Raw genomic sequence first — 13,092 nt, 5'->3', positions numbered from 1 at the left:
TAATTGATTAACTATGCGAATTTAATCGGTTAATCGATAGATTAATCGAGTTTTGATCGAGTTGAAAAAATGTTTTAATATACTGTAATACACAATTATTGTTAAATTTAACATGTGTTCGGTGATAAGCATAAGTATTAAATTAATGTTGTATATCTGTATATATTGTATCATTATATTACAAAACAACTACAGTATTTTAATTACTAACATATTTATTATGAGGCTTATAATTTATTGTGTCAATTTCTCCGGGAATTTTTTAAACGAACATAAATAACAAAAAGTATGAAAGACTCACCTAGTTAATACTGTTTCATCCATGATTTTAAACATGTGAATGCATTCACATGCTCCGAATTAAGTACCGCTCTATGTTTAGTAATAATGTTTCTTGAATGACTAAACACGAAAAAACTTTTTTTCTGTCAAGTACTTCACCACGATCGCTCAATTTAAATCCAAACGTTTCACCGAGTTTACCTCTCAAATTCTCATATGACATAATGGAGTTTACACTTTTCACAAACCACAGAAAACTGATTTTTTTTTATCAAACTAAACACACAACCTTCATATACAAACTCAGTACAGAAGCTGCAACTGCAAAACTACAGCAGTCAAAACAGAAGACTGGCCCCTATTGTAATCGAATTACCAGATTTTAGAAAGAGAAGAGGGTAGTTACGCTCTCACTTGCACACAGTGTACACATGGCTATTTTATAAGGGATGAGGGGGACGAATCCCAGAAAAGTATGTATTTCATATGCTAGGAACATGAGCTGACAACAAGGTGGAAGTATTCATGGAAAACCATAAAACTTAATAACTGTTTCGTATTGTGTTTCAACTTTCAATAGAGGTAGACTAGGTCACTGTCCTCATATTTCTATCTCTTTCCGAAGTGTTTATGCAAAGATTTTCCCTACTCTACCTGGCTTATAGTAGAAAATAACAGTACTCTTGTGCTTTTAAATAAGCAATTTGCGAGAGAGAAATATTGTCAGAATTTTTAGTATGAGTTTGTATTAACAAAATAATAATAATTAATATCAACTACAACCGATTAATTTTAATTGACTTGATTATTCAATTAAATATTTTTTATCGATTAATCTTACAACAGAAATTGATCGATTAATCGATTAAATCCCACAACACTAATTTTAATACAACTTTTCCCGAATTTTAAGTGAACTTTCCGGTTTAAATTTTAACTTCAATATAATGTTGATTATATAATTCATTCTGAATAGTCACATTGCTATGTAGCTTCCATTATGCTTGCCTACTTCTTCTCCTTCTCTTAACTATTAGCTGTGCATATTTGCATTTATCTGTTCATTACCTCCCCCAGTGCCTCTGTGTAGATTACAGTGGAAGGTGAACTACTTTTTTTCAAGTGCACTTGATAAGCTTCCTTGAAGTACACGTATAATATTTTAAAGCAGAAGTGAATGCCTTAGTGCACTTGAAGTGTTGACTAGGCTGTGCAGTGAAACTAAATATAAAGGTGTTTATACAGCTTACTGATGGGGCGAGGCAGTGCTAATCAGTAAGTAAAGTTAATGAATGAAACTGCTAAATTAATGCTCTTAGATACGGTACTATGTGTGCAATTCCACGGAAAGTGGACAAACACTTTATTATAACTATTATGGCAGCTTTTTCCTAAATAGTAGGCTATACGTAATTTCGAAATTCAAGTTTTTTTATTTAATTATTCTAGATTCTAAAATAATCCTATAACCTTGTCACATGCAAATAATGTAATTAATACAATTGCTCTAAAATTAAAAAAAAAAAAAAAACATAGTCTTTGCTGGTTATGTATTTATTGTACGATACCAGTATCCTTAAGCAGTGTTGAATTCAGACCTTTATTTATTTAGCCTATACTATACCGGAGGGAGAGTGGAACCAACAGCAAAAGAAACAACAATTATTCAGATCTTACCTAACAACATCAGAGGTAATCTCGTATGTAAAAGGGAACATAGAAAAATGGAGTCAATTAAAGAAATAAAGGACTGACTCGTTTATAGTTGCTTTAAATACTACAAAATGTTAATATAGGCATTAACTTAAAATTTTAATACTGTTACATAAAACAAAATGGAATAGGTAACTATCCTTCTGTGTAAAATTGTCACATAAAGCTGGTGTTAGGTGTTTTTTAATGGGTTATTTAACGACGCTGTATCAACTACTAGGTTAGTGTTAGGTGTTCTTTTGTGAAAATAATATAACTTAGTTAAAAAAAGTCTGGTAGATAAGACAGTCATTAAAATTTCTGTGTGTAAAATATTTCGTTTAATACTTACGTCATTCTGACTCACATTAAATACAGTTACCGGTACATAACTTGTTGATTTCTCATAAAAAACATTTTAGTTCATGACGAAATGTTCCTTTTATCTCCTTTTTTATTTTACTTTTCCATGCAGAAACAGATAAAAAATTTAATCAGCTTTATTTTTCATGGTACTTAAAAATGAGGAATATTGAGTTCTCACTATCACTGTCATCATTGCCCTCACTTCGTCCTCGTCCTCAGCTTCCTTATTATCGTTATTATTATTATTATTATTATTATTATTATTATTATTATTATTATTATTATATTAATTTATTTAATCACGAATTTGATGCAAGAATTTGGTCATTTTCGACCCAAGGATTAGTAATATTTCAATATTTTTTGCGATCTTTTAAGCATATTGTAAGTTTTATTCATTTGTTTCTTTGCTCTTTCATTCTCAGGATTTTATTTCTGTATTTGTGGTTTTCCTCAGCCTAACGACATTACCCCTTTTCTGCTAATTTCTTTGTCAATACATTTTCATCCCTTAAATCCCTTATTTTCATTTTTATCTATCCATGAGTTGACTTCTTCACTGAGCTTCCCTTTCCCTATTCCACTTCGTAACCTGCTTAACAGTCATATTGTTTTGCTTCATTTGACGTGACCATAGCATCTTAATTAATGTTAGAAGTGGAGTGAGACAGCATTTTGCAGTCACAACTCTGAAAAATTGCTGTGACAGATAATGGCGATTTCATTACATTGTGATTTTTGTGTTCAGATGACTCTTGATGATTGAGAATGATTGTCGTTGTGAGCCAACGATGCTTATGTGTATCGCTCTTCTTCTAATTGAATTGATATACCAGTGCCATGTCTCATATCATCAATAGCGATTAGCGCAGCGAATGTACAAAACAAAACATGCCCTGAGCTGTGTTATCGAGATGTGTGGGCATGTATATTCGCCCAAGAATATAGTGGTGCTTTGTATCAAAGAGTTGCTGATGTTAACCTTTTGAGTGGGATGAAAATTAATTAGATCCCAGTTATATATCCTTCAAATTAATCTTCTTACTTGCAGCTGTCTAAACTCTGGAATTGTTATATATACATACATCAGTTGCCGTTGCTATGAGTCTCATACAGTCGGAGATAGTGATTTCTCAGAGCTGTGATTTTGGAACTATAGTCACAGTCAGAACCAGTGACAAACCTGTCACAGCGACAAAATCACAGATCTTCAAATCACACCTCACCACTAATTAATAATAATAATAATAATAATAATAATAATAATAATAATAATAATAATGATTTATTTAACCTGGCAGAGTTAAGGCCATATGGCCTTCTCTAACATTCAACCAGGAGTAAAACTGCGTTACAAAAAACACTACAAATTTACAAAGTACACTACAATTTTACACACAAAACTGAATAAGATAATAATAATAAAATGTAACAACAAGTAAGTAGAAATCAGACATAACATACAAAAAGAAAGAAAAAAAGCATAATAAAATGTGAACAGCAGGTCAAAATAAATGAGACACACAAGGTATCAAAAAAATAAGACAATTATTGATGATGATAATAATAATAATAATAATAATAATAATAATAATAATGGTAGTAATAAAATAGTGCAGTACTAAGCATACAATTAATACAATATTTTTAAGCACACACAGTAAGGAAAATTATGATTATATATAGCTCTACTTATCACATTATAGATTTACCATTATCGCAAAATATGAAAACAAAAATATAAAATAAGTTAAATATCACTAGACCATAAAAAAAATGCGAATACTTGGAAACATGCAATACAACACTTGTTATAATAGTAAGTTAGTTTGACAACTCGTCATAAGATAATTTTCTAACTTGGATTTGAAAGATTTCAATGTTCGGCAGCCCTTGACTTCAGGCGGCAGAGAGTTCCAGTGACGAGAGGTAGCAACAGTGAAAGATGAGGAATACAGAGATGATGTGTGAAGTGTAATTTGTAGCATGTTATTTTAATATTCTTCTACTTCTCATAAATATCTTTTCTCACTTTTTAAAAATTCTTTTAATTCCTTATCTTAACCTATCGTGAAACCCTTGTTGAGTATCTTAAATAACGTAGTACAGCTAAACATTAATTTTTATATTTTTATTTTGTATGAAATCTAATGTCCTTCTTTAGTAGCAAAAGTGGATTACATAATGTTTAAATGTTGCAGACCTCCTCCAAAACGTACTATGTCCAAGGCCCTTACTTTGACATCAGCTCGCCGTGGTAATCCAGAGGAATTATGGCGTCATTCGAGAGAACCATTGAAACAGCCGCTACTAAAGAAATTGATTACAAAAGAAGAATTAGCTGAAGAAGCTTGTTTTGCGTTCTCAGCAATGCTCAAGTACATGGGAGACCTTCCATCTAAACGACCGCGCATTGGCAACGAATACACTGACCAAATATTTGATGGTCCACTGAAACATGTATGTATTATTAATAATTATAAATGATTTATATCGTAAGAAGTTTTGTTGAGCTTTTTTTTTTCTTCCAAGACTTTGCATGTTAGTGATAGAAATATATTTCATAGCTCGAATATATTATTCGTGATCGAAATGTTGAGAGTTATTCGTTATTTTTTCATCATTTATACAACTTTCCTTAGAGAATGTAAACAAAAATTGTTGTAATGAAAATTTATACAATAATAATTTAACTTAATTTAATACTGACTGTTGAATTAATATATTTCAGGAAATCCTCCGTGATGAGATTTATTGTCAGATCATGAAACAACTGACTGACAACAGAAATCGACTCAGTGAGGAGCGTGGCTGGGAATTGATGTGGCTTGCAACAGGTCTCTTTGCATGCAGTCAAAATTTGCTCAAGGTGAGAACTATAAGAAAATCAGTAAGTGGGCTACATATTGATTGTTCCATCAGCAGTCCAGTATTCTCTTCAGAAATCGGGGGTAATGGTGGGGGTGAGTGTGTGTGTGTGTGTGTTTGTTTGTGTATGTGTGTGCGTGCGCGTGCGTACGTGGGATATGTGAGGAGGTGTGTGTGTGCGTGCTTGCGCGTGTGTGCACTGAGCATATATTATTCTGATGTCTTCTCTTTGGGACTACATAAGCATGTGAACGTTGAGACCATTTTAAAGATGTTGATTTTCATTATGTGGTATTAAGAATTTTGTGCCGTATTGGTCTGAATCTGGTACAGCCTCAAGTTTCAGGTTCGATATGATAAAATAAAAATGTCTCAATATAATACGATCAACACTTTGAAAAAATTGTACTAGAATGAAAGAAACTTACAAATAGGAAACTATTTCGAAGTTTTGAGTTCCATTCTATAGCACTATTCTCTTTTGGTTATCTTTCCCAGTCTTCATAATTGTCATCATGATCGTCATCTTCTCCTTATCCTCATTTTTACTCCTCCTCTTCCTCTTATAATCTCCCCTTCTCCTATTGCTTCTTCTGAACTGGTACTGGATTCTTCTTCAGACAGATAATCTTCCCACAGAATGTAATCGCTATGACCATCGTTCATTCATAGTGTTATACTCAAGGGCGCGTCTTTCACTGCAAACTCAGCCTTCTCCAGTCTTTCCTATTTTCTGTCTTTCTCTAAGTCTCCGCATATAATCCATATATCTTAATGTCTCTATCATTTGATATCTTCTTCTGCTCCGAACTCTTCACCCGTTTGCCATTCTTTCCAGTGCATCCTTCAGTAGACAGTTTCTTCTCAACCAGTGATCCAACCAATTCCTTTTCCTCTTCCTGATCAGTTTCAGCATCATTCTTTCTTCACCCACTCTTTCCAACACAGCTTCATTTCTTATTTTGTCTTTCCATTTCACACGCTCCATTCTTCTCCATATTCACATTTCAAATGCTTCCCTTCACTTCGTCGTAATGTCCATGTTTCTGCCCCTATACAATTCTACACTCCATACAAAGCACTTCACTAGCCTCTTCCTTAATTCTTTCTCAGAGGTCCGCAGATGATGATTCTTTTTCTACTAAAAGCTTCCTTTGCCAATGCTATTCTCCTTTTGACTTCCAAGCAGCAGCTTATGATACTGCCTCATTTAGAATACAGTCGTATTTTATGCTGTAATTGAGGTGTTCTCTGAAACAAGAACTTAACTTTGAATGTGAGAGACCGCGCATCAAACATTTTAGATCTGATGTAACAGTATTGCGCAGAATGATATTCATATGTTTCTAGAGTGCACTGTGTTTGTCAGGAGGGAGATGTGTTATTAAGAATTCAGTATAGAAGGTGTCTCACAGCTGGATGTCCATAGCTTATCTATGTGTTCCTGGGATTATTTCGAGTGAAAAAGTTGTAATCAACACGGGTTCGAATTGCAGCAGTATCTACAAAAACACAATTCTAAATTAATAATTTTATTACTTGTGATTGACTTTGCAATTTTGTTTTGAGGAATACACATTCTGATTTGTCACATTTGAGGTTCGAAATGACCAAAAAGGTTGTCGAGGTATCTTTGAGCTCTGTCTGTAAGAGAGTTTATCACTTTCATTACAACACTGCCATCATTTCTGAGGTCTTCACCGCACTCCATTATTTTCCCAAGAAGTTCGACCATTGTGTTCGATCGAGCAGCATACACAATTATATCATGTTCCCCCAAAGGAAGTAATCTAATGCAGACAGATCTGGTGATCTTGGTGGCCAAGTCACTGGACCTCCTTGGCCAATCCAAATATGTGGAAACTGTTGATTTAAAAATGCAGTCACACCTGCCAAAGTGTGGAGGTGCACCAGCTTGCTGCAGCCACATGGCTTGTCTGATAAGAAGAGGAAAATCATTTGGTTGCAGAGCCTGGACACTTTGGATGTGAAATGGGTATAAACTAAAGTCATGTAGCTGAGCGATATGCATGCATTCTGTTTAGAATAACTAAACTACACCCTTACGGCAAGATTGTATACTGTTGTAATTAAATCATTAGTAAAATTATTAATTTAGAATTGTGTTTTCTGTAGATACTTTTGCAATTCGGACCTATGTTGATTAGAACTTTTCACTCAAAATAATCCCAGGAACACACAGGTAAGTTATGGACATCCCGCTGCAGGACACCCTGTATACTAGATACGAAAAAACAACGTAATGTAGGCCTACGTTATTCCAGGGAATGTCTCAATTGTACACTGCACCAACAACAGTACACTTTTTTTTTTTCAATTTGTCTGTTGGGATCAGAGTATGATCTCCTTTAAGAAGCAACCATTATACTCTCCGTTCACAAAGAGCTATCGGTACGCTGTAATTATAATATGAGTATGGTTTTCACACATGTTTTATGTAAAATAGTGACAGAGTATTTACAGATTTCCGATCATCATTGCATGAATACGTCCTTGTTTTATTGTTTGTACGGTATTTTATTGATATGCACTTACACTGCTCTTGACTATCTGTATCTATGGTAAAACAATACTAATTAATTAAACTAATATATTTTTAGTCTTACCCTTGCACATAAATAGTAATAACTCTTCTATTTTCAGTTGACTCCCCACTATTATGTAGGACTTGTCCAGTGACATCATGACTACTGTGACAATATCCAGTTTTATGCAGATAATTCTAGGTGCTTATTAGATAATGTTCGTCGCTTATTTACTTGAAGGCAGATTATACAACAATTAACAGAAGGCAGCACGTGTATGTTTTTAGCATCTGCAGCATCTAATGCAGTCTTCTTAAACTTCGTGTTACCCTATATAAATATTAAATATTCTTATCAATTGCACTTCGAACGAAGACGTATTCATATAAAAAACAGAGCATTAAACTCGAGCCAATACAGTACTTCTAAATGTATTTCATTGATATTATCGAAGAAATAATGCTTAATTTATTATTGGTATCATTATTCAAATTATTAACAATTTGTTTCCACAATAAACATGTAATGTTTAACAGACTGACAATACAAAATAGATTGATTTAATACAATGTTACAAAATGCGCTAATATTAAATTCATAATACTAAATACAAATATTTACACACAGAATACTTAATAAATTTTACAGAAGAAAGAGTTCGTCCAAAGGGCTGGATTCGGGAAGAGTACCTAAAACGCTCATTGCATTTCCGTGTTGAATAGCAATACTTAAGCGTTGACGCAAATAAGTAGTGCAACAGTGATCACCAGTAATGGATTATATTAGTAAACAGGAATAATGTTCAGTCTTAAGTACATTCCAGTACGAAATATAAAGTTTAAGTTGTATTGACTTCCTTTGAAAGGACAGTACTGTAGAATGAAATTGAAATCACGCTTCCAGCAGAGATCTATTTTGTTTCTATCAACCTTAAGAGAGAGTAAAGGCTGGTTCATAATAAACCGGAAACGAGAATCGGAACGAAAACGAAAATGGTAAAATTGTTAAAATGTATACATTTAAATGTGAGCATTCACAATTAACGAAAAGCTTGCCGGAACCCAAGATCGGGAACGGAGATTTGGCCAAGTTTCAACTTTGGCGTTCATGTTTCCGATCACAGCCCACTAGATTCATTCTATTGCCATCTAAAAGCTATTTTGTCGTCGTATATTTTTGTAGCAAGAAGACCGTGACATAACCTATACATTATTTTGTTCTGTGCTGTGCATCATGGAGCAAGTTTTATTTGTTGAGATTCTAATATTGAGTGTTGAGGAAAATCCTGACGTTTACGATAAGCAGCGCGCCTCGTATAAAGATGAGAAAATGAAGGAGAATACGTGGCTTTCAATAGCTGCATCTTTGAACACCGATCGGAAGCGAATCATATTTTATTACTGTATTGGTTGTATTACACACTATATATTCACCCTTCAATTCAATAACTACTCTTGTGTTCATTTTTGTTCTATTACAAATGTTTCTTCTCTAATTATTTTACGTTATGGTAGACTTAAAATAGGTTGTGATAATAAAGATGCATGGGCAAATTTATAGTACCGTACCTAATGAAATGTTTCAGTTGAAATTTCGAAGTTGGTTAACCTGTGTTTATGTTGGCTGCCTTGTACTCATGAGAGAACGCCATTGGTCAATTATACACAATTAACATCAGAATGCGTAATATCGACTTTACATATCATTAATGACATACATATCGATATGCATAGTCATCTATGTTCTCGGTTTATTGTGAATAAAAAATTTTCATATTCACGTCCTCTGCTTCTCGTTTTCATTCTGGTTCTCGTTCCTGGTTTATATGCCTTAAGATTTGTAATAAAAAAAATTTTCATTTCTGTGAATGTTAAATTTGTTTTCTCGAGGTTTGCTGTTTAACTACTGTGCATAATTACTTTTCTTTCTTATTATTTACTAACTTTGCTACTCCATTATTACTTAGTTACATCATTGTCTTTTCATGCTGAAGAACTGGGTTCGTAACTCAGTGAATTAGAAAAAAATTTGTAATGAAAATATTCTGTACTAAGACAGGTTTTTTCGAGGTATTCCAGTTTCTTCTGCCTTCATTCTTCCAATTTCATATTACCGTATTGTAACACCATCTTATGAGGCATACACTGTTATGCAACATGAATTATATTAAAATTCAAATACCAAGTGTTAACATTTGAAGATTTTATCATCAGATATTATGAATTTCCTCTTCCCTGGACTGTAATTAAACACTAGAATTAGCAGAGCCTCTTAGTAGATGTCAATTTATATCTGGAAACAATGAAAATAAACAAATTTAACAGTCAGAGAAATGAAGATTTTTTATTATTACAAATCTTACTCTCTCTTAAGGTTTGTAAAAAGAGTAAACTTCACAGAAAAACTTTCAGAGGTTTCATACATCTACAGCTTTTCGGATATTATTGTAAAATGTATTAAATTAAAATATCCTAACAGTTTTAATTTTTTCATCACAGGAATTGACCCTGTTCCTGCGAACAAGGCGACATCCTATATCTCAGGATTCTCTTCAACGATTACAGAAAACACTAAGGAATGGTCAAAGGAAGTACCCACCACATCAAGTGGAGGTTGAGGCCATCCAGCACAAAACAACACAAATCTTCCACAAAGTCTACTTTCCTGATGATACTGATGAGGTACTTCAGCCATTACCATAATTATTATTAAACTGCCATCCGTGATTAGAGGCGGCAATACCAGTACCAGAATATAGTAATTAGTGCCCGAAGTTCATGCCCTTAAAAACTACAAAATATGCATGCAAACATGCTCTTAAAAATGCAAAATTTGCCAATAAATAACCACTAATAAATGAAGAGAAATTACGTTTCCTGTAACAGTATGAATGCTGATGAGTATGGACTTGTATTATTTCCTAGAGGTGGTTCCATTGTTTAAAATCACTGAAGAGTTGCAATTCACAGCCAGTGCATATCTGAGATTTTCAATTGAAAAACTGCGTCTTTTGTGTCTGAAGATGTTTTTGTATCATGTAAAATTCTTTCAACGTCACACGAGGTTATTGGAGCATATTTAAATGATGTTAATTGTTCACCAGACCGAGATATCTTTTGATGCTATGTAGGATTTTCCTTCGTGAATGCCTTCAATATCACACAAATGTTGATATCCAGAATTTTTAAAATAATGCTAGTAATTTTTTCCTTTACTTTCTTTTCTACACTCTCAGGAAAAGAAATCAGATTAGATTTTGTTTCTTAAAAAGTGGCTAGTGACACATGTAAGGGAGTGCCAAGAGTTTCCACTGATGTGATTATTTTTGGTAAACCAAAAAATTGAGTAGATGTAAATACAAGATTCCCTTCTAACTCATTGCTTGCCAGTATATTTTGAGCTATCTCAGTAGACGCAGCAGTACTCGAATTCAATGAATTAACCATCTCTTTAACTGGTTGTAGATCGGGTTAACACTGGTGCAAGTAGAACTGGAATATTAGGTGCTATTGTCTAAATAGCTGAACTCTTCAATGGGTATTTAACAAAAATTTTCTTTATGGAGGCATGTAAGTCAGAGACTTCTATTTCATCATGGCAATTCACACATTCTGTCTCCTACGCAGCTCTCTTTCTTTTGCGTTCGCGAGGAAAAAACCGTGTAAATCTTATAAATATGCCTTATGTAGGCCTTGAAGTATTGAAAGTATTTTATATTTTATATTGATGAAATGAAATTTGTATCCCTGTAAGGCCCAACATAACTATGAATTATATCAACTTTTTAAAGAACCAGATGTTTGCAGAGAAATTAAAGCTAGGAGAGTCAGGTGGCTGGGCCATATCTGTAGGAAGGATGAAAATGATCCTTGCAAGAAATTGACTCTCACTATACCTTTTGGCACCAGAAAAGTAGGGAGACCTCAGCTAAGATGGCTGGATGAAGTGGAGGAGGATATAATAGGAGCAGGTGTTAGAGGATGGAAAACAAAGGTGTTAGATCGAAGGACATGGAAAAGCATCGTTGGGGCGGTCAAGGCTGGAACCCGGCTGTAGAACCAAAGAAGAAGAAGTAAGGCCCAACAATCTAAACAGTCTATTAAAAAACTATGTACAGGAACTAAGTAAATGGCTTGAAGTGAAGTACAGTAAATATTTGGAATAATTTTTTTTCTCATACCGGTATACCACGAAAATCAATACCGCTGTGAACAAGCAAACCACAGGAGAAACAACTACGACTGCGGCGTTATTTATTGTACTATGCAACATTAAAAAATTAGGCAACTTGTGCATTTTCCTTAATACGCGAATATAAGACATTTTCCCATTTTTCAGACGCAAAAACTGGAAAAAATTCTCGTCTTATATTTGGGTAAATACGGTATTTAAGATCTACCACGGAACAGACTTAATTGATCTCTGGGCTGTACATAGAGTCAGAAATAATGCAGTCTGTGGACTATCCATTCCTTTGCAGAGAAGAAAGTTTGTCACGTGGCAATGTAATCTTGTAATTATTATAAGTGTAAAAATTATAATGTATAAAAAAGTATAGTTGATACTTGTCTACTTTATTTATAAGTCTGCGTGTCTATTTTCTGAAGTCAAAATACGTTAAATAATTAAAAAATAAAAGTGAAGTTTGTTTTTTGTTTAATTACCAAAAAGGGGACCAGATTCTATTAACTGTTCGGGCCTGCACAAACTTTAATTTTGTATGCAGTGAAGAGTGCATCACGCAGATTATATTTATGTATGATATACTATGCAATCTATTGAAGTGAAAAATTGTTATTTAACAGGCATTTGAAGTTGATTCTTCAACGAGAGCAAAGGACTTCTGCCAAAACATTTCTCAACGCCTGAATCTGAGGTCAAGTGAAGGTTTCAGTTTGTTTGTCAAGATAGCAGACAAGGTGATCTCTGTACCTGAAGGAGATTTCTTCTTTGACTTTGTTCGGCACCTCACAGATTGGATAAAAAAGGCACGGCCGTCAAGAGATGGTGAGTATTTTTTTTTTTTGGCATTGACAAAATAAAATTGTAGAAGGAAACTTGTATACGAACTAAAGAATAGGCAGTAGTAATGAAATAAAAATGATTAGAATACAGTACGGTTTTATGTAACTCAAAAGACTTCCTATTTAACTGTGACTGGAAAATATAAACTAAACAACTTGAAATAAATTATTATGAGATATTATAATTTATAACGTATAATAAATATTCATACATAATATATTGATTTCTTCAATTACATTTATTGAACAATTTAGCATCAAGACAACATGCTACCTTTCCATTCAATATTCTCTGTATATTTTCTGTAAAACTG

At 33.5% G+C, this 13,092-nt stretch overlaps 1 protein-coding gene across 5 annotated transcripts in view; it reads left to right on the top strand.

Moving 5' to 3' along the window:
• ck (myosin-VIIa ck) overlaps positions 1-13,092 on the top strand; it is a 324,722-nt gene that overhangs the window by 297,738 nt on the left and 13,892 nt on the right. For all 5 annotated transcript variants that reach the window (XM_069828148.1, XM_069828151.1, XM_069828147.1 and 2 more), the window contains 4 exons: positions 4,542-4,800; positions 5,072-5,209; positions 10,253-10,435; positions 12,560-12,761. In XM_069828148.1, the coding sequence (XP_069684249.1) occupies positions 4,542-4,800; positions 5,072-5,209; positions 10,253-10,435; positions 12,560-12,761 (782 nt within the window). The remainder of the gene's footprint in view (positions 1-4,541; positions 4,801-5,071; positions 5,210-10,252; positions 10,436-12,559; positions 12,762-13,092) is intronic.

This window comes from Periplaneta americana, chromosome 6, assembly GCF_040183065.1.
Source record: "Periplaneta americana isolate PAMFEO1 chromosome 6, P.americana_PAMFEO1_priV1, whole genome shotgun sequence".
In the NCBI taxonomy this organism is placed as follows: domain Eukaryota; kingdom Metazoa; phylum Arthropoda; class Insecta; order Blattodea; family Blattidae; genus Periplaneta; species Periplaneta americana.
Note: the sequence above shows the minus strand (reverse complement) of the source record. Positions and strands in the feature narration are given on the sequence as shown.